At 40.1% G+C, this 21,570-nt stretch overlaps 1 protein-coding gene across 1 annotated transcript in view; it reads left to right on the top strand.

Annotated features, from left to right (window-relative positions):
- Positions 1 to 21,570, top strand: part of SCARA5 (scavenger receptor class A member 5) — a 568,875-nt gene that overhangs the window by 300,729 nt on the left and 246,576 nt on the right. Inside the window, exon 5 of the mRNA XM_075598610.1 lies at positions 15,314 to 15,394. Within this exon, the coding sequence (XP_075454725.1) occupies positions 15,314 to 15,394 (81 nt within the window). The remainder of the gene's footprint in view (positions 1 to 15,313; positions 15,395 to 21,570) is intronic.

The raw sequence follows: 21,570 nt of genomic DNA, 5'->3' as shown, positions 1-21,570 counted from the left end.
ACTGACACATGTGAGCAAGTTGGTAGACACTGCACAAGTGATGGTTGGTCTGTTTCATGTGTGTCTTGTTTTGTTTTTGTCGCCTCCTTTGTAGGTGTCAGCTGCTGAATTTGTACAGATGGCAGCGGTAGGATGTCGTCAGGAACCTGCACAGCAATGTCTGCTACTTGACCGGTAACATTCGGACCTGGTGAATGAAGATCAGATGAATGTGGTGAAAACTGGCCAGCATGAACAGATCCTGCCTGTGAGGTGTTGATGTTGAATTGTGATACATTAGTCATTCTCAAGTAATTAGCTTGTGTTTGCTGAACAACTAATGCTTCGAATGAGGTGTTGATTTTTTGCAACTGTTTAGGCACTTCAATGAAGACTCTGTGGAGATGTGCCAATTGTGAAACTGTTTCTTCCTGCAGTGCAATCATCCTTTCCAGCACTGTCATCAGGTCAGAATGGCGACGATTTTCTGCTTCCACAATTTTTCCCTCAGAAGCTACAATTGCATCATATGTGGTATTTGCTGGACGATTTGGCGGTAAAACAGTTTCAATTGGAACCTCTTCATGGTCACTTGCTTGTATTTGTGTGTCTATGGCGGCGGCGGCATCATCATCATCATCATCATCATCATAATCCTCTTCATCATGTTCTACAAATAAATGTACACATTATTAAATGGCATGTTAATCTCTGCTGTGTTACTATGTAATTCTACTGTGTCATAAGTAACAACTAACATGTTTCCATACGTTTTATAACCTCACATTAAAAACTACCTTGACTTAAGAATAATGTTTGGACTCAGTATGAAATATGAGTGAATGAAAACTTGCTGTAAACTCACTACTCCTACATGATAGTTAACATCACTAACACAATACATGTTGCCTTACACTTCATTTTCACATACACTAAGTAATCCTATTTAAAGAAGATGTGCAAAACAAATAATGAACATGACAACATAACATATAGAAGAGCACATATTATATGGCCACCAACTGATACACTCACCTTCTAGGTGTGTTGAGCTGGCTGACCCAGGTGAAGACACTTGTTCAGTCTCAGGTGACACATGTCCTTCAGGGGCAACTATATATAACAATAACATAAGTTTTACATTTACATGTGTAAATATTGAACAAACAGTTATTGTATGTTCTGTATTTATGAGTACGTAACAGCATCAGTTCCTTAACCCAAAATGTGTGTGTGAAAGTGAACATAAATAGTTGTAATAACAATGTACATGCCTGTGTACTTAGAACTTTTGAGTTCCCTAACATAAAACATACTATGTTTCTGCAGTAATGCGTGAGGATAAATAGATAAAATTTGTACATAAAAATCATATGTTGTGTAGTGATATCAGTATCATAATGTACATAACTATCATGAGATGACCATTCACAATGGTTATCATGAAGGTGGTCATATTGCAAAAAGTGTTGTTTTTGGTAGAGGATATGTGTGGTACATTAATATAAGATGTGGCACACATGAATGTGGCTGTGACTAAACAAGACAACACATGCAGTGTGTGATAATGTGTCGTTGATAGTAGTAGTTCAACTATAGATATGAGTGAACTAATGTGTGACGTACGCTTTGATAAGTAATGAGTTGTTGGGGCATTTAGTAGCTAAAGTGAAGCTTTCAAATGAGTGTGATTAACTTCAGTTGTGCTAGTCAGGTTGTAAGAACGGTATTCACTTCCCCAAAAAGCCTAATCAGCCACACCTTTCAATTACTTGAAACAGGTGAAAATGGTGTGAACTAAGTTGACCCTAAAATGAGGCTGTAATTAGTGTGTGTGCTGAACCCCACCCCCTCTGTTGAAGTGTATGCTGTGATGAGATATTAATTGCAGCTGCTTTAACACAATGGTAGATGAGCTAAATAGTCGTGTGCAGTTTTTAAGTTATGAAAACAATGACATAACATATGATACGTGTGCCTCATTATGCTGTCTGTATATGACTTAAAGCAAAAATGGACCTTTTCATAAACAACTATAGATGTGTTAGTGCAAGTGATGTTTGTAGGCCGTTGCATGCAATATATTTGATGCATGCTTAAAATAGGCAGTAATGTCATGTTTGTCGGAGTAAAATAAATAAAATACACAATAATATTATACATATTTATGTTCTGTACCTGTAGCTAGTAATAATTTCTCATTAACATGTGTTACACATGTGTACTACCCTGTTGTTCCCCATCTTCGCCCACCATCAATTGCTTCCACTGCAGCAATGCATTTTGGGAATTCACATGTAAATGAGCACACAATGGCACGTGCTATATTAGTTACTGCTTTTAGTAGGACTACAACATATATGTCTATTTTGAGATATATATATATACAGAATCAGACATATACATATATAGATGCAGGTATGCTTATATTGTGAAGACAGTATAAAAAGCAGTGTAAATATGCAAAATAACTGTAAGCAACGACACGCTTACATTATATATACAGTACATTAATATTTCTCACCTGGTGGAAATTGTGAGGGATAAATTCCTATATCACGGTCACCAGGTAAGCCTTCCACGACGACGGGAAGTAATTTTGCCCGAAGCAGCTCCTCCAATGGACTTAATATGAGACGTTGTGGTGTCGGCCCACCTCCAGTGCCAGTAGCATGCACGCGTTGGTGTTGTATTTTCTTTTTCAATTTGGACCTAATATCATCAAATCTCTTGTGACAATTCCGCTTGTCCCTCACATGATTCCCACACGCATTGACACCAATGACTATTGTGTCCCACATTTCTTTTCTGCTTGCTGAACTTGTCCGCCCTTGAAAAAGATATAAAATATATGAGGTAAATGATTAATAATAGAAGCACCAGTTTCCTACACTGCTAGCTGTTCCAAGAGATAGCAAACATGCTGTTTTATGTGTAATATGTGAAGCACATGAGCATTCACTACTAAACCTATACATGTAAGCAAGGTTGCATTCATATTGTATGCAGTTATGGCAAATTGACCGCCTGTGTTTAGTTGTCCTTGTAAGGCATGATAAAAAGCTGTGTTTCCAGACTAATTAACATAGAAAGATATTCTGAACCCATATTTGCATATGAACAAAACTCAGATGACCTAGGATCACATGTATTTGAATAATAAATGTAAAGGTACACTTACCTAGTAAATGTCCATATATACTGTTATAGTGCTCCAGAATGCCAGTGACAAGAGCTGTATTTTCCTGGTCATTGAAGCGAGGATTACGTGGCTTCTCCACACGTTTCTTCCGAGCAGGTTTAGGGTCAGAGCTTGGCTGGTGCTGACTGGACTCTCCTTCTTCCAATGGAAGAGACTCCAAAAGCTGCCCACCAGCAAGCACGCCACCACCATCCACCCCATCAGCAACTGCGCCACCAGCAGCACTCAAAGCACCAGCACTCCCACTCCTAGCACCAGCACTCCCACTCCTAGCACCAGCACTCCCACTCCTAGCAACAGCACTCCCACTCCCAGCAACAGCACTCCCACTCCCAGCAACAGCACTCCCACTCCCAGCAACAACACTCCCACTCACAGCAACAGCACTCCCACTCCCAGCAACAGCACTCCCACTCCCAGCAACAGCACTCCCACTCCCAGCAACAGCACTCCCACTCCCAGCAACAGCACTCCCACTCCCAGCAACAGCACTCCCACTCCCAGCAACACCACTCGGTGCACCAGCAACATCACTCCCCTGAACAGTACATTCACTCCGACGCGTACTCGCACGAGTAGCACTCCCACTCCCACCAGCATCACTCTTCCCACACTTTGCGGGCATACTTCCAGCACTCACAAAAAACAGACAACTAATGTACAGCCAATCACACGAAACACTTCCACATATAAAACAAGACAAAGATGTAAACAAAACAACAATGGACAAAGCTCTCCCAATACACAACAAGTCTCTCAGTCAATATGCAAATGTTCAATCAGCCAGCTCTGTGCGTCTCTCTCTCTCTCACTCCCAACAACACAGAGAATGATTAGCAGTACACGTTGCCTTTAAATATGGCGCGCAATCCAATACATGCTTGTTTCGCCTGATTCAGCAAGATTTGTGATTGGGCAACCTATCAGCACCCCGCCACGCACGCCGATACACCTGTGTGTGATCGGCTAATCATCGTTAGAGTGGGCGTATTTGTTTTCGGGTTGATTTTGAATGTATTCGGCACTTACTGCATACGGAGAGGAAAAATCGCCATTAACATGACTAATCGGTAAGCTTGCCGATTTCACTTAATCGACGCTTACTGCATGAGGCCCTAAGGCCTCGTCCAGGGTGGTGCTGAGCGGGCGCACGCTCACGCTGCAGACGTTGCGATAATGCACGTGGCCTGCGTGAGTGGGCGGGCGCGCCTGCTCGGCGCTCAGCCGCTTGCCGAGCAAGCAAAATTGATTTCGGTGCTCGCAAGCTCGTCACGTGAGCAGTACGCCCAATGAGGGCGAACCAGCTCTGTGACGTCGGGGGCGCACCCCCAGACGTGCGCGCACCTAGCCGACCAGGAAAAGCATGGCCGAGCAGGGCACAGCGCTGGAGCGCCAGCGCACCTGTTCCCACCCTGGACGAGGCCTTACCTGCAGCCGGCGGCAGGTGGCAGTGGGAGCACAGGACGACGTCCTTCAGCCGGTGGCAGTGGGAGCAGAGGAACGTGACCGGAGCAGGAGCGTTAATAGTGGGCAGCCGGGGAGGATGTATTGCCAATATTCCCAGCAGTTTGAGCTGCAAACTGTAACAATAGATAATGTTACATAGTTAGTTACAGAGTAGCATATTAGATGAGGTTGAAAACATATGTCCATCAAGTTCAACCTATGCTAAATTTAGACAACAGAAACTTATCCTAAATTTCTATATACAGTATTTTGACCCAGAGGAAGGCAAACAAAAAAACCCAGTGAAACATCATGCAATGCTGTCTCATAAAGGGAAAATTAAATGAGTTCTCAACTCCAAATAACAGCAATCAGATTTCTCCCTGAATCAACATCCTTCCATAATTACCTATTTGGTATATCCCTGTATAGCTTTCCTTTCCATAAAGATGTCCAACCTTTTTTTTAAAGAGATCTATTGTATCTGCCATCAAAGTCTCGATGGATAATGAATTCTACAATATAACTGCCCTTACTGTTAATAACCCTTTCCTTGTTGCTGGGGAAATCGCTTTTCCTCAAACTTTAAGGGATGGCTACGAGTCCTTTGTACTGACCTTGGGATAAATAGTTATTTTAAAAGCTCCTTGTATTGACCCTGAATCTATTTGTATGTACAGCTCAACCCCACTTATAACACGATGCAAGCGTGGCTTCCAATTTTTGTATTTATGAATATTTTACGATTATTGATATCTTAAATATTTTATTGTACAACGCATACAATTGTACATTATTTCTAATGCGATCACTTATAACGCGATGTGATTCTTTGGATCCCAAGCAAAGCGTTATAAGGGGGTTGAGCTGTAGTTAAACCCACTCTTTTGTAATGCAAACAGATCTGATTTTGCTGGCCTCTCCTCATAAAAAGTCAGATTTTCCATCCCCTTTATTAATTTGGTGGCTCTACTCTGCACTTTTTCTTGCACTTGGGTTTTTTATTTTTTGTTGTAAACAAATAAAACCTCCGAAGTCACTCACCTCACCGATCAAATTGCTTCCACTGTCCCCACTGTCAGACCCATCACGTGTCGCCAACAAGACTAAATCCAGAGACCTGACCCCAACCCCTGCCAACCAACCAAGCAAGCTCTCAATGCACCTAACACATAGTCCGGCCATAATGTTCCCACCCTACCCACCACAATGACATCTTAACAATTACTCTACTGTATAATCAAATCTATACATAACCACACCTTTGTTTTACTTACTAATGTACAGTGCCCTGGATAAGGGTGCTATATAAATGTTGTTATAAATAAATACGGTACATTTTGTCACACCCAACCCAATAGCACTCCTTTTACCAAATATGTGTCGGTGTTAGGTTCAGAGCTTGCAGGGATTGTGTGTGTTTGACTTCATACTGTATACACTCACCAGCCGGTGCACGTGGGGAGCGGAGGTTCGTGACGTCACAGACGGCAAGGGATTCTCCCTGAGCTCCAGCCAGATGCCAGCACACGCGGTGTGGTTCACATGAGAGGGGATACTCTCAGATCTATCCACTGATTGTGATCAGTGTATGTCTGGTAAGCAGGCATTTCACCTGAGGCTGCTGTGCAGACGTGACCTTCATTTTTAATGCTGTTTTATTAAATGTGACATTTCTCATCTGTCTTGTGTCTCAGCACATGTTTGTCTTTTAATGTTGTAGTCTGTCTAGTATGTATTGTTAGTGATTGTATTACGCTATGTTTGTCTTTATCTTTTTTGCATGAACTGCTGCATTCATTGGAAGAGCACCAGAGGAGTTCATCACTATACTGGTTGTATGACATTTACATCTTTTTCTGTGTTATGTACCCAGCGCCATAGATATAACATTTGCTTCCAGTATCCCATCTGACCCAGGGGGTCAGAGTTATATCACAGGCTGCGGGTTTCACCATCTTAGATTAGCGCTACCTTTTTCTTTTTTTGTTTAGAACCCACAAACAATGCTTTTCTAGGCAACAGCTCTAGCAGTGTGATGAACAAGCTGAAGGTTAATAGTGCACCACTGTCTATCAAATTTGCTCATACCTGTAGTTGCTCCCTCCCCCTGGATTCCTTTAAAAGCAGATCACTTGCACTTTAGTATGTATTGAAAAATATGGCCTAATTCACAAAACTGTGCGGTTATTATGTGGCTACCGATAACATAGTTGCGTGGATGAGGACCATAGTGACCTCTTTTTGGGTATGCTAAATATGGTCTACCTAGCTCTATAGCTTTGGAGTTAATTATTTCTAGTTTTTGTTGCTTACCACTGCTTCTATCAGCTCTCCAGAGTTTTCTTAGCTGAAAGTTTGATGCATTTCTGCCTCTCGAATAATACACTTGCTGATGATGGGATGATTGGTTCCATTCTGTTCTTCTGTCCCTTATTTTAACAAGCACAAAGCTTCAAGCTCACTAATCCTTGAGATTCCTCTCTGCCTACATTTGAGTTTAGGCCGTGCACCGCTCATGTTTCCTTCAACGCCGAGACTCCTTTCTCTGTGATTTCATTACTGAATGTGACCTGTGCACTTACACTTCCTCTAGGCATAACGTTTCTAAGTAGAGAATTTGTGAAACTTTCACATGAGGTCGGGAACCGTGCAAAAATGTACCATTTTGAAAAAAGCTGTCACGGTTCACAAGTCAATTCTTAGCGTTGGTTCTCTTGGGCGTAGGATTTTGTTCCAGGAAATAAAAAGAAAAGATACATTAGTGTAATACGTTCTATCACGATGCAGATCTTTATTAATCTATAGAGTTTGAACTCACAATATAACTCTCTTGTGTTTTATGCTTGTACTGCAGGTAATGTATAAACTCTCTCGTTAATCCGCCAGTTCCTTTGCTTTGCCAGAGTTTGGATTATTATGGGACAATGGTTTGAATATGAAAGGACCCCTTCATTTTGGAGGAGCCAATGAGAAAGTTGGGAGGCTTGTTAGCAGTATGTTACAATAATCCAGACGGGAAGGGATAAGGGCATGCATCAGAGTTTTAGCTGTAGCATGACAGAGGAAAGGGCAGAACTTGGCAATATTATGGAGGAAGAAGAGACAAGTTTTAGCTATGCCGTGCATATGAATGGAGAGGGAAAGGGAGGAGTCAAATGTCACACCGAGGCAATATGCTTTGGCGACAGGATAGATGGCAGAATCATTTATGGTGATTGAAGATAAGAGATATTAAGCCAGGTTTAGTGGTAAATATGAGGTGCTCAGTTTTAGCCATATTAAGTTTAAGGTGGTGGAGTACAGGAGGCAATCAGAGTCGTGGGATTGGATTGCAGGTGTAAGGGTAGGGTGGCTAGATATATACCATCTGCAATGTGCAGTGCAATTTTTTTATAATTTGGAAAATTCTCTAAATTAACGTTGAAACTACTGTAACAGTAGGAAGATTACTACTGCACACCATATATTTCACAATCTTTCATATTTACCGGCGCACTTGCGTTGAAAGAAGTACAGACCACTCACCACTTGAAAAAGACCGCTTTGGTCGGAACGTCGCTAAGTCTTTGGCTCATTAAATGGCATTTAGAAACATCCGCAGTGCCTTGTGTTATTCTTATATCAGTGAAACTAACAGTAGGGCACACACCATATTTCCCTCACTGTCTGGAGATATTTAACTGAAAGTTGACTAATTAGGCAACATTATTAGCCTTTTATGGCTTAGTAATATGTTTCACAGGGAATCCATTTTTTTGGGGGGGTGGAGGGGGATGGTGGGGATAATGCTTCAAATTTAGCAAATTCATTTAGGAAAGTTTCACACATCTCTACTTAAAAGGGTTCCTATTCTCCCCTTACATAGCTAGCCAAAAACATACGTTAATGTTCACTAAGACATTTTGTATACTGTATGTTGCTAGGATTGCTTTTTATTCCTGCTGCATTCATTTCGCTTTATTTCCGTTGTGTACTTTGTGAGGGCCACTTAAGTGTGTTTTGTTACCCTAGTTTTGAACTGGTTATTATTTACATGGAAATGATAAAGCTGAGATTTGTGGCTGATTCAATATTGCACAAGATGTTTGGCTTTAAGCATACTGCATGTTCTCCTATTATTTAAATTCTTTGAGTTGAAGCTTTTTTTTTTTTTTTTTTAATAATAATAATAATTTTTCATTTTCTATTGAGTTTATCCAAATAAAGGAGGAAAGCATTTCCAGAGATGATATCTCTGAGAGGGTAAAGATGAGTTGGAAATGATCCACCACTACAATATTATACTGTATGTGTGGTTCATACTTTACACCTCATACATAAAGCTTGGCCCCTTGAAGATGCACTTACCAGAATGCCCTCGTACTGTCTCTGTACGTTCTTCCTACTTACCAATTCGATTGTAAGCTCTTCGGAGCAGGGACTCCTTTTCCTTAATGTTACTATTATGTCTGAAGCACTGATTCCCATGATCTGTTATTTATATTATTTGTTATTTATATGATTGTCACATGTATTACTGCTGTGAAGCGCTATATATATTAATATAAATAAAGAGACATACATACATATAATGATTTAAAATATCAACAGTCTTCACTCATAAGGAGCCTACTGTTTGTACGGTGTAGATGTGAAAGAAAAAAAGCGCACCAAAGGTAAAACCTAAATAAATAACAATAAAAAGTATAAAATATATAAAAATCAGTGAATACACGACCTGAATAAGGAATAATGAGTTAGCTGGTAAACAAATGGGTGGATGGCTCAGCATCTACACACTAAAATGAGAAAGAAAAGCGTACAGCTCAAAGTGTAGCAAATAAAATTATATTGAACAATATGGTGAGGATAAGTAATGTACGTACAAGAACGTAAGATAGTAATAACATATCATGCAATAACCAGCATGGTACCAGATGCAGGAACTTCCACAGGGGACAACCGTCATCAGCTACTGGACATAGTAGGGATGAAGTCCTCTCTCCAGATGGGACATCAGTCGATGGCGTCCACAATCCAACCGAAAAAGAGATGAAGGTCCCAAACAAAGTCTCAGACATCGACTGATGTCCCATCTGGAGAGAGGACTTCATCCCCACTATGTCCAGTAGTTGATGACCGTTGTCCCCTGTGGAAGTTCGTGCATCTGGTACCATGCTGGTTATTGCATGACATGTTTTTACTATCTTACGTTCTTTTACGTGCATTGCTGATCCTCACCATATTGTTCAATATACAGTAATTGTATTTGCTACACTAGGCGTTGTGCGCTTTTCTTTTCTTTGTACAGTGTAGAGGCAGAAAATGATGCTGTAAGGATTTTTCCCCCCCATGTTCTGCTTGCAAGAGCAGCACATAAAGAATGTAAGTAAAGATTCTTTCAACTGATCTGTAGCCAGGGACATTAGTCCTGGCAGACTTTTTGCTGCCTTTAGTTGCAGTATTCTGGTTCTATGATACTTATTTTTTTTAGATTGGAGTTGTACTGTATCTCTAGATTGAGCCCTGTTTATACTTTTCATTAAATCTGTAAAGATCAGATTCTCAGGAGTGGTCAACTGCAGTCCTCAAGGGCCATCAACAGGTCAGGTTTTCAGCATATCCCTGTTTCAGCACAGGTGGCTCAATCAGTGGCTCATTCCTAGAGCAGGAGTGGCCAACTCCTGTTGGTGGCCCTTGAGGACTGGAGTTGGCCACCCCTGCTCTAGGTAATCAATCTACATTCGTCATGATTCATGCATTTTTCAGTAGCACTCTCACAGTAAGATTGAGTAGATTAGTCTCTTCCAAAGTTATATTTCATTCCTTGTGCGTTTATTCAGAGACGTGTCAAGATGTCCTGTCTACAGGACTGTATATGTAAGAACTTCCCAGTTAGTGGTTTGTAGGGAAGTTTCACATCTCCCTTGCAGCAAATGGCCAAAATTCCCAAGCAAACTTGAATGTGCGTGAATATTTCTCGACGGTTATTCTCATCCTTGTGTTGTATTATTGCCTTTGTTTTGATTTCTCAGCAAGTTTATCCTGTAAAGAGCTAGATACATGGCGTGGCTGGCACTATATAAATACAATAATTATATTGCCAATCAAAATAATTTATGTAACCCCTCCTGCCCAGCTCTCACTATGGAGGATTACATCTAAGTGCGAGGGGATATAGATTGGTGCAGGTGTTAGTGTGCAAATTCTCATACAGTACCTCTTTCCCAGGGTGCTAGTGTCTGTGCTCGCTGGTACTGCAAGCTGTTCAAAAAGGGTGCCAGGGACTTTGTGACAGACATATAGCTTTTATTTGACAACACAATGCTTGCATTCTTCTTCCCTGGGTGCAAGGTAGCTTAAGGAGGTACACATGGCTTAATCACCTTCCCTTGCCCATGGTTAAGGGGAACTGAACTTCTATGGCTTCAGTGATCTTGAGTCACTCCCAGGTACCTTCCAAGACTCTGTAAAGGGTGTACTCCTATCAAGGGTCCCATCTACCTATTATCCTTACACTGACCTAGAAGTCTCCGCTATAGCAGCCTGGTGTGTACATACTAAAGCTGGCGTTAGAGCAGCCTTAGCTGTGACAGTTCCCTGGAACCCTGATTTTGGGATCCTTTGTCTTGAACTGTCATGCACGTCCTCCTTGAAGGATAGCTAGCAGTTGTGGAATATTCAGATATGTTGTGGGCCCATTCTAGCTGGGGGACACACTTGCCTTTTGTAAAATAACAAAAGGTGAATGGACATTCTTCATTCAAAGTTACACATTAGGGCTATACTAGTGACATTATACATTTAAGACAGTGAGCCTCCTCTTCTCTCCTCTCCTCTGGTTTCCTCCAAGAGCACGGGGTCTGGAAGCTTCTGCAGCTCCTTTTATATCCCTGTGTGATGTCACCATCCTGCCCCTGTAACTGGAAAAATACAGACATCCTTAACCAATCTGGATCTATCTATATCAGGTGACAGTTCTAGCAAATTCTGAATCTAAGGTGGGTCTGGTCACCTGACATGGTCTTTTCTGGTAACATACACTGGTTACATAAAATTAGCCAGGGGTGTGCCAACTTTTCAGTCTGCGCCCCCTGCCTGCTCGCCCCCCTGCTCGCGCCCACCCCCCACTGCTCGGCTCCAGCGTCAAATGATTTGCAGGGTCATGTGATATCACGTTATCATTTCAACGCGACGTCACATGACCCCATGCGTCATTTGATGCCGGGCTGCCATAACGACGCGTCGCCCAAAGCCAAGGTAAGAGAATTTACAGAGGCCTTGCGCGTTCCCCCTGGCATTTAATTTAAATGCCTTTAGGGAAGCGTGGGGCCTCTCTAACCGCTACACCCCCCCCCCCAGAAAATCTTACGCCCCCAGTTTGCGCACCCCTGGAATAAGCTACATCAAAGTAGTTACATTTAGCTGGGGCCTTTCCTATACATTAGCCTGTTAATTCCCTATTAACCCCTTCAGTGACCAATAGTAATCAGACCAGGGAGGTTACCTTTATATTGGGAGATACAGTGCGATCACCTTTTACATTTACAGGTTTTACGGTTGACATTGAATAACACAAAACAAGACTATTCTCGCCGTGTATGTCTGATTGCAGGCTAGGTAACTTTTAGTGGACATTTCAAGTACACGTGAAGAAAAACGGTTTCACGTTCTGAAAGTTCTGTACACACTATGGTATATCTGAGAAGAAAACACTTGTTGGTCCATTGAAATGCATCACAGATCTACTGTTTTTCTGAAACAATGTCTACTAAAATTTACACTAATATGTTGTTACATGTATGAGTTACAATATTTTGTAATATGAGCTACAGTATTGCATACAGCCTCACAGAAAACATTAAGGCATTTCTCTTGTTTTTAAGACACAGATATAGCAGAGGTTATTGCACAGGCTGGTGGGATATCCTGCATTATCACTGCCATTGAATTCTATGAAAAATCTGAGATATTCTGCACTATAACGCAATATTTTGCATTGTAAGCGAGTGCAATAACCTTTGCTACATTTGTATAAGATAACTGGATACTGCGGTTGAAAATGTTCTGCCAACGTGACCTCTTTGCTATTGACATGTTGTTTCGTGTTGACAAATGCTTGCCTCCCACAAAACAATATGAACGACTCAAACAAATGGAAAATGATTTAGATAAATAAATTGCATTACTTTTTCCAGCTTCTGGAGCCAAGGTATCCATTGGTTCTTTTGAACCTTTGTCTTGGATCAGGGAGATCAGCGTTAAAAAGCCCGTACCACACAGCGGAAACTTGATCATGTCTGTTAATAAACAGGCCACTGTTAGAAGGCTTTTTTGAAGCAATGTTTATTTATTTTTTAAAAAGCTATAAAATCCAGAAATATGCAATGAAATTACATGGTAACACAAACATAAACACATTATAGTATTATTTGTACATGGGACAATGTTATGTACAGTATGGAATCAGAAAAATGTCATAAAATTAGAAGTTACACAAGATGTTTATTTGGATAGGGGGAATTGTGGGCTTGCATGTAGTAATCTTTGCAGTACATCAGTTTTAGATCCAAATAGCTTCTTTTATTCTTTCGCGTGATACAGTTCACAGTTTGATAAATATTTTTTTTTTACAAGTGCCCAGCTCAACTGTTCCATTTTAGCATCATATTCGGGATCCTTAAGTGACAAACAGCACGTCCTTAGAACATTTCCACCTTTCTGATTGTGGGCTACTCCTTGGCCTCTATTCAATGCCATGTGAAGATGTTTCCTTCATGCTAGAGAGACATTAAACGCTATTGGAATGGATTAATAAAACATTCTCCAGCATGTCTTCATTATTGAATATTGGCCTCTGCACCTGTGCTTATTATATCGTGAATCCTTTTCACCCAATCTTTACACTACTAAAGATTATATGCCCATTCCTTTTTATAAGCCTTCATGTAACATTAAATCGGGGGCATCAGCTTCTTCTGCTCCTCTTTCTTCTGTCAACTCCCTGCCTTCTTTGTCCCTTAACCATATTTAAATACTGGTTATTTGAAACTTTGCCCCTATTGGCTAGAAAAGTCACAAAATCACTCAGGTTCTTGTTTGTTGTCACTGAGTTTCTTCATCTCATACCAATTGACATATACTGTATACTATACCTCCTACACTTACTACAGTGATTCCCAACCAGGGTACCGTGGAACCCTGGGGCTCATTGAAGCAGTCTCAGGGGTTCCTCCTACATGGGTAATGAGTGGGAAATAGAGGTGGCTCGTGAGGTGTGAAATTTTGGGACTGACCCCTGTCGAACCTAATATGTGTCAGCCAGGTAGGGGTTCCCTGAGATTTTTCAAAATACTTCAAGGGTTCCTCCAAATAAAAAAGGTTGGGAATGACTGACTTACTATATAACATTTGGAGAGATACCAGTAATCACATCTGAGATACATCGGAATCACATAGGATGTAAATATGAGATACTGTATATAGGTCGATGAGAACTCTACTAAAGAGTGCTCATTCACTCACCCTGTCCTTCTCTCCCTCTTTACACCTGTCCCAAATCCCATGTGTAGGGTTCATCCTTTTCTAACAAAAATTCAATAACTTCGAATTTCACATCAATTTCACCCAAACATTTTGAGCAGCAAATTTCCATAAACGTTCTGGCAAATATTTCAACTTTTTTTTTTAGAAAGTTCGAGCGAAACATTGGACCAGCTAATTTGGGCAACCTCGCACATATTAGACATACATTTAAAAAAAATTAAATAAATATTAACAAAAAGAGAGAATGTGCAGCTAAGTCTTTTAGCCCCTATATTTGCTACAAAGTTGACTGTTCTCTCACTGAAATCTGACAACTCCTAATCAAGAGCTAGAACTGGACGGAACAGACGAGGCTTCAGCAGGGATGGGGGATGGGGGATTGGGTGTAGGATAACAAGTCAACGGGCTCCCAAATATTTATGTGACTTGCCCCCTCTAAGCAGCATAATATCAGATTTGCTATAAAGTTAAAGCAATCCTGCATCTAATACCTTAACTTCCATGTAACTGCTGTTATAGAACTTTAAACAGGATTAATATCTTAGCAAATGGAAGCCAACGATCCTATTGCCAAAAAGAGATTCCAAGGAGTGTGTATTATAAACATACTCTATGCCTGCTGCTCTTACACTTTTTAAAAATATTGTCCCATTGTATTTTTTAATAGTCACATGGTGACACAGTAATTTAAGGTGATGTGTTCATATTTAAACCTGCTTACAAATAACATAGGAATTGCAAAGTAATACATGTATGTAGAGTATTTATATATTATTTCAACAATTTAAATGGTAGAATCTACCTAATGTTTATTTAAAAGATGCATCTACTGTATATAGGAGTGTAAATATTGTGTATCCATGTATTATTACTGTTTGAATTAGTCTCTAGACAACTAATTAAATGCTGAGATGGATGAACCCGAGGTAGACAACTCCAAGATCTCTGTCCCACCTCCACCCTAAATTTACAAAGTTCTGACTTCTCTGGACCAATGACACCTTTTTTGCATTGATGTAACATATTGATTTATGAATGAACAAGTCCATTTTGTACATGTAAGGCTACGCATTTAGTATTGAACCTCTTTAATGGCATCTGTTGTTCTTGACGTTGGCTATGGATTTCTATACTTCATATTCCCAATTTATTTTACAGGTCCTCCTGGACCAAAAGGAGATCAAGGCCATGAAGGAATGGAAGGTGAACCTGGGGCCACTGGACTACCTGGATTACGAGGTAAATTCTTTATCAGGTCAATAAATGTAACTAGAATAAACAAGTGATTTGTCTTTAGTAATGATTAAGTATTGAGCCTTAATCTTGGTGCCCAATGTGTATAAAAAACAATTGATTGTATTTGTTAACCTAAATGTAAACCTGCATTCACACATTTGTGATGCACCCAGAGGCTTAGAACAGCGGATGTATTTTTGGAATTATTGGTGTAAACCAAGCATTAAATGTGATGAATATTAAAGAATAGTCAAGAAAAGGCAGCACTCAATCCTACAGCAAACGTGTCACTCTCAATTTGTAGCTTCATCCAGAATTATGTCAAACAGCACACATGGGTTGGTGATGCGAAAGTTACCTTTATTCAGGAAAGGAATATACCACACAGCAAGTGATGTTTCGGGGCCGTACATGGCCTTTCATCAGTTAAGTGAACAGTACAGTTTATATACCCCTCCGCCACAGTCTGCAGATCCACAGAGGGTGACATCATTAGGCTGGAAGTGCCCGCCGCGTCTCGCTCTTAAGATACCCACCAGATACAGTGAAAACATCCTGTCCCCAGACAGCAACCTTGAATAGAGCCCAGAGGGCAGTGGTATAGGAGAGAGATTAGTATATAGAAGAACCACATATAGCGGGATAGAAAATCTCTCAAATTTATTGTTTAACACCAAGACATTAAAGTGTATAAATGGAACAATATCAATACATAGTTACATAGTTACATAGTAGATGAGGTTGAAAAAAGACGTGTCCATCAAGTTCAACATATGCTAAATTTAGACGACAAATACTTTATTCTATATCCGTACTTACAGTATATTAATCCAAAGGAAGGCAAACAAAAAACCCCAGTGAAATATCCTCCAATGATATCTCATAAGGGGAAAAATACATTCCTTCCTGAATCCAAGAATTGGCAATCAGATTTCTCCCTGGATCAACATCCTTCCAATGTTTAATTATTTGGTATATCCCTGTACACCTTTCCTTTCTAAAAAGTGCCCAACCTTTTTTTTAATAACTCTATTGTATCTGCCATCACAGTCTCCATGGATAATGAATTCCACATTGTAATTGCCCTTACTGTAAAGAACTCTTTCCTTTGTTGCTGGTGAAATCTCCTTTCCTCCATCATTAAGGGATGACCCCTCATGTCATTTGTACTGCCCTTGGGTGAATAGTTATTTTGAAAGCTTCTTGTACTGTCCCCAAATACATGAATACATACTGTATACATGTCTCTTCAAATAGATCTACAGTAGTACATATATATGCCACCACACTAATCAGACATATAAATAGAACAACTCCAAGAGACAAAACAAATAGTGAGTAAAGGGCAATATACTGTATAAAGACAATGATATAATCTAGTTCAAAATATGGACATCAAGCCATATTTCTACATACTGTAATTACAACTAAAGGACATAGAGACCAATGAATGTGCAAGATATCAAGATATATAAAAACAAGATATAAGAGAATTCCTCCTACACCATTCACATATTCGATTTATTTGAAAATCCATCTATAATTTATAAAGAATAGTGTAATTTTTCAATAATATATTCTAAAAGGGAGGAACAAGACCTAATGGTACAAATAAACACCCTATCTATTATATCTAACCTCTATATATCAAGTGGTGTGAAACAATTCAGGGTTACCAAGAGGTCATACAGTACCCCCTATAATAAATAGCAACCATACCCAGTAGGCAACCCAAATATTGCAATAAACAATGTACGTAATACAGTAATATCCTCAAACCAATGCTACAAAAGAATCTACCCCAAAAGGAAGGGTTCTCAAAGAATATCTAACAAGTGATCAATTTTATAATATTCTTTCCAATATTTATGAAGACATATTTTTTATTTTGTAATTTCTATTTTTAATTGTAATTATGGGTCCTTTGCAAAGAAGTTTAAATCATGACACAATATTTCTATAGGAATACTTTAAGGCAGGGGTGCGCAAACTTCTTGAGCTATGCCCCCTACCCGGGAGCCGCAGCGTTTGCGCCCCCCTCTCCCAATGACTCAGTGTCAAATGACATCGCGGGTCATGTGACGTGAACCCGCCGCGTCATTTTATGCGCTTTGCCATGGCGACGCGTGATGTCACATGACCCAGCGGCTTCATTCGAAGCCGCATTGCCATGGCGACGCGTCGCCGAAGACCCGCAGAGAGCAGGTAAGTGAGTTAGAGGCCTCACGCCTCCCCCAGCCTTTAATTTAAATGCCATGGGGAAGAGAGCGGGGCCTCTGTAACTGCCCGCGTCCCCTACAAATTCCCCTGGCCCCCCGGTTTGCGCACAGCTGCTTTAAGGTCCAGTGTTTCATTCATGGCCTTAGGGGACATGCAATCTTGTTCAGAGATCCATTGTGTTTCCTTTTCTAAAAGTACGTTCTCTCTATCACCACCCATCTATAATTTCACATTCTAATTGACTAAACTCCATGTCTCTTGGCCCTAACATTTCTCGCCACAGGGGAATCTATGACATCACTATCTGAGGCCAACAGAGCTTGTCTAATGTTACATTTATGTTCAGTTATACATCACTCTTACTTGTTAGATGGTTTTTCCAACATAACATTCCCCACAGGGACACCATAATAAGTCAATAACAATATTTGATTCACACGTGTAGAAATCTTTTATCTTACATGGTCTCCCAAGTCTGGGCTTGTCTGAAGATATCCCCTTTGATGTCGGAAATGTTCAACAATTCTTAGATGTCTATTAACAGTATCGTGTTTATGGCCCTTCTCTAGAAGTTTTTAGACCATCTGTTGTAGCCTTACACCCAATAGGGTAGAATCTGAAACAATTTGTTTAACTCTTAGTAGTTACCCAAGGGGCAGATAATCTATCAATCTGGGTGTATGAAAGGTATTTCCCAAAGAAGATTATTCCTGCCTGTCCTTTTCACATAAATGTCTGTGGTTATGCCTTCCTTCATTTTACTGACCATAACATCCAGCAAACTAATCCTATTATAATCTGCCATTGTAGTGAATTTTATTGTAGGATGTGAGGAATAGGATTGAAGGATGTGAGGAATAGGATTGTAGGATGTGAGGAATAGGATTGTAGGATGTGAGGAATAGGATTGTAGGATGTGAGGAATAGGGTTGTAGGATGTGAGGAATAGGAGAGAGAGAGAGAGAGACACACAGAGAGAGAGAGAGATACAGAGAAAGAGAGAGAGAGACACAGAGAGAGAGAGAGAGAGAGAGAGACACAGAGAGAGAGAGAGAGAGACACAGAGAGAAAGAGAGAGAGAGAGAGAGACAGGCGCGGGACATTTCAATGCAGAGGGATACCGGCACCCCATAAAGGGGCCTGTATCTTGGGAAGCAGGGGGTCCCTGGCCTGAAACCAACGTGGTTCAGCACCAGAGACCCCCTGCACATCTACACTATTATAGAAATGTATATTAATAAATATTTAAAAAAACATCAATACACGCCTCCCCCCCTCCCCCTCCGCCCAAACCCATACAGTACAGTAATGGGCAAAATAACTATTATCCAGATATGGATAATAGATTATTTGCCCATTATTAAACATGCATTAGCATACATAAATAAAGTAAATAAATAAAGTTATACTTACCACAACAGCAGGCCCCTCTGTCCTCCGTTGCCAGAAAGCATATATACAAAATAAATACATTCTAATGGCCCCTAACCCCTTAATCACCTTAGCGGTTACTAACCGCTATAGTTATTAAGGGGTTAACCCACCCTGACCCGATACAAACCCGGGAGGCCTAAGCACCCACCCCGGACTGACTATACCTACCCTAAGCCCATTGAGTAGTATAGTGGTACATCATACCCATATAATAATAATATGGGCATGATAAGCCTCTATAGCACTCAATGAGCACCCTAATCACAATACAGAAATACACAAGACACACAGTAATAAAACATAACTAAACTCAAAAAAATCACACGTCACTAAATAAAATCAGTAGCCAGCTAATCAATCAATACAAGCAATAACAACATCAACAATGAATTAATTGAACCATTAACCAATCAAAACAATTAATTCCGAAACCAACTCAAAATGAATAGTAACACTAACCAATCCAAACAATGAATTACTCCAACATTAATGAATTTAAACAGTAAAATAGAAAGAAAGAAATTCTAGCAATATCTGAACTAACCATAAACCAAACAAAATAGGAGGTATAGCAATAAATCACATACTCCGCAAAACAGGAGAGATACTAGTGCCCCTAAGAAACATACCAATTTTAGGGAGAAACATGCACATATCTCACATGCCATACCGTTGCAAAACAAGTATGAAGTTTTGAAGGATTCAAATGAGGGAATAGAGAATGAGGATTTTTTAAACAGGTTGGAAAAAATGAGAAAATCAATATCAACTTGGGACTCCAACCATCCGCCTCTATTGGGAGCCCCCCAAAAAATCACAAGGAAAAGACAGGATTCAGGAGAGGGCATAGGGGAATTAGGACAAAGGGAGGAAAAACAACACTCCCCTCTCAAACTTACCCAGATGACCCAACATTGAGATCTAAGGGCATCTTTAACTTATCTAATTCCCGTATAGACCATACATTAATGAATGTTTTAGGCAAAGGCCTTTCATTTGTCCCTACACGTAGAGTTAACAATTTTGATCTTTACATTGATTTGCAGAAATTTAATCGCAAGTTCACTCTAAGTAGACACTTTATTTCGGATCAAAGGGGTTATCAAACCACCCCTGATACCATCAATCCTATTGTACAGAAATTGTCTACAAGTGAACAGACACAACTAGTGGACTTGATGTCACTTATGGATGAGGGCATTACCAATACCAACAAAAGTATATATATACAACATTCATTATTCAAAACCAATTCTGTTTTTCACCCTTATCATTCTAGGGGACATCATATTGATATATTCAATAAATTGGTCGAAAGGGAATTTCAAACTCTGGGACTAGGGAAAGGTTTTCTTATGAATAAGAACTCCAATTTAACTGCACAGGAAAGACATGCGCTAAAAACGCTACAATTAAACCCTAATATAATTATACGTGAAGCAGACAAGGGTGGAGGTATAGTACTCCAAGACAGAGTAGACTATTGCAGCGTAGCTGTCAGACTACTGTCTGATTCACTGTCCTATTGTAAATTACCTAGAGACCCCACAGCTGCATTCAAACTAGAACTAAATGTACATTTGGAATCCGCCTTAACATCAGGCGTACTTAACAAAAAAGAGTTTGAATTCTTATGCTGCTCGGCTCCCACCATCCCTATAATGTACCATTTGCCCAAGATTCACAAATCACTCACGAATCCACCTGGGCGACCCATTATTTCAGGTATTAATTCCCTCACTGTTAACCTTTCTTCTTATGTAGATTCTTTTCTTCAACCTTTAGTACCACTATTACCTTCCCATCTACTAGACACCACTTCACTTCTCACTATTCTTTCAGATTTCACATGGAAATCTTCTTATCATCTAGCCACTCTTGATGTTCAATCACTCTACACCTCTATTCTACATGAAGGGGGTTTGGATACTATTGATCACTTTTTGGCACTACACGGTACTTTACCTTTTCTCCAACGTAGGTTTATTCACAGCTCAATTGAATTTATATTGAAACACAATTATTTTCTTTTTGAACACGAGTTTTATTTACAATTGTGTGGCACTGCAATGGGGACACGTTTTGCACCATCTTTAGCAAATTTGTATATGGGATGGTGGGAATCGGCCAACATATGGGGCATTGATGTATCTGCGCCGCAGTTGATTATGTGGCGCAGATACATCGATGATGTGATTGTTATCTGGGACGGTGATAATACCTCGTTTGATAGCTTCGTTGCAAGGTTGAATGATAATTTGTTCAATCTCACTTTTACCAGTGAAATAAGTCCAAGTAAGATTATCTTCTTGGACTTAGAAATTTACATAATCAACAACGAGTTACATACGAAAACCCATTTTAAGAACACTAATGTTAACTCCTTTCTACACCCAGAAAGTGGACATGAAAGGAGATGCATTAATAACATTCCATTCAGCCAGTTTTTGCGCATTAGGCGTAACTATGCTGATATAGAAACGTTCAAAGTACAATCTCAAATACTCTTTGAGCGTTTCTTTCAA

This window comes from Ascaphus truei, chromosome 4 (assembly GCF_040206685.1).
Source record: "Ascaphus truei isolate aAscTru1 chromosome 4, aAscTru1.hap1, whole genome shotgun sequence".
NCBI classification, from domain to species: domain Eukaryota; kingdom Metazoa; phylum Chordata; class Amphibia; order Anura; family Ascaphidae; genus Ascaphus; species Ascaphus truei.
The sequence above is the reverse complement of the archived record's forward strand: the minus strand, read 5'-3'. Positions and strand labels throughout refer to the sequence as shown.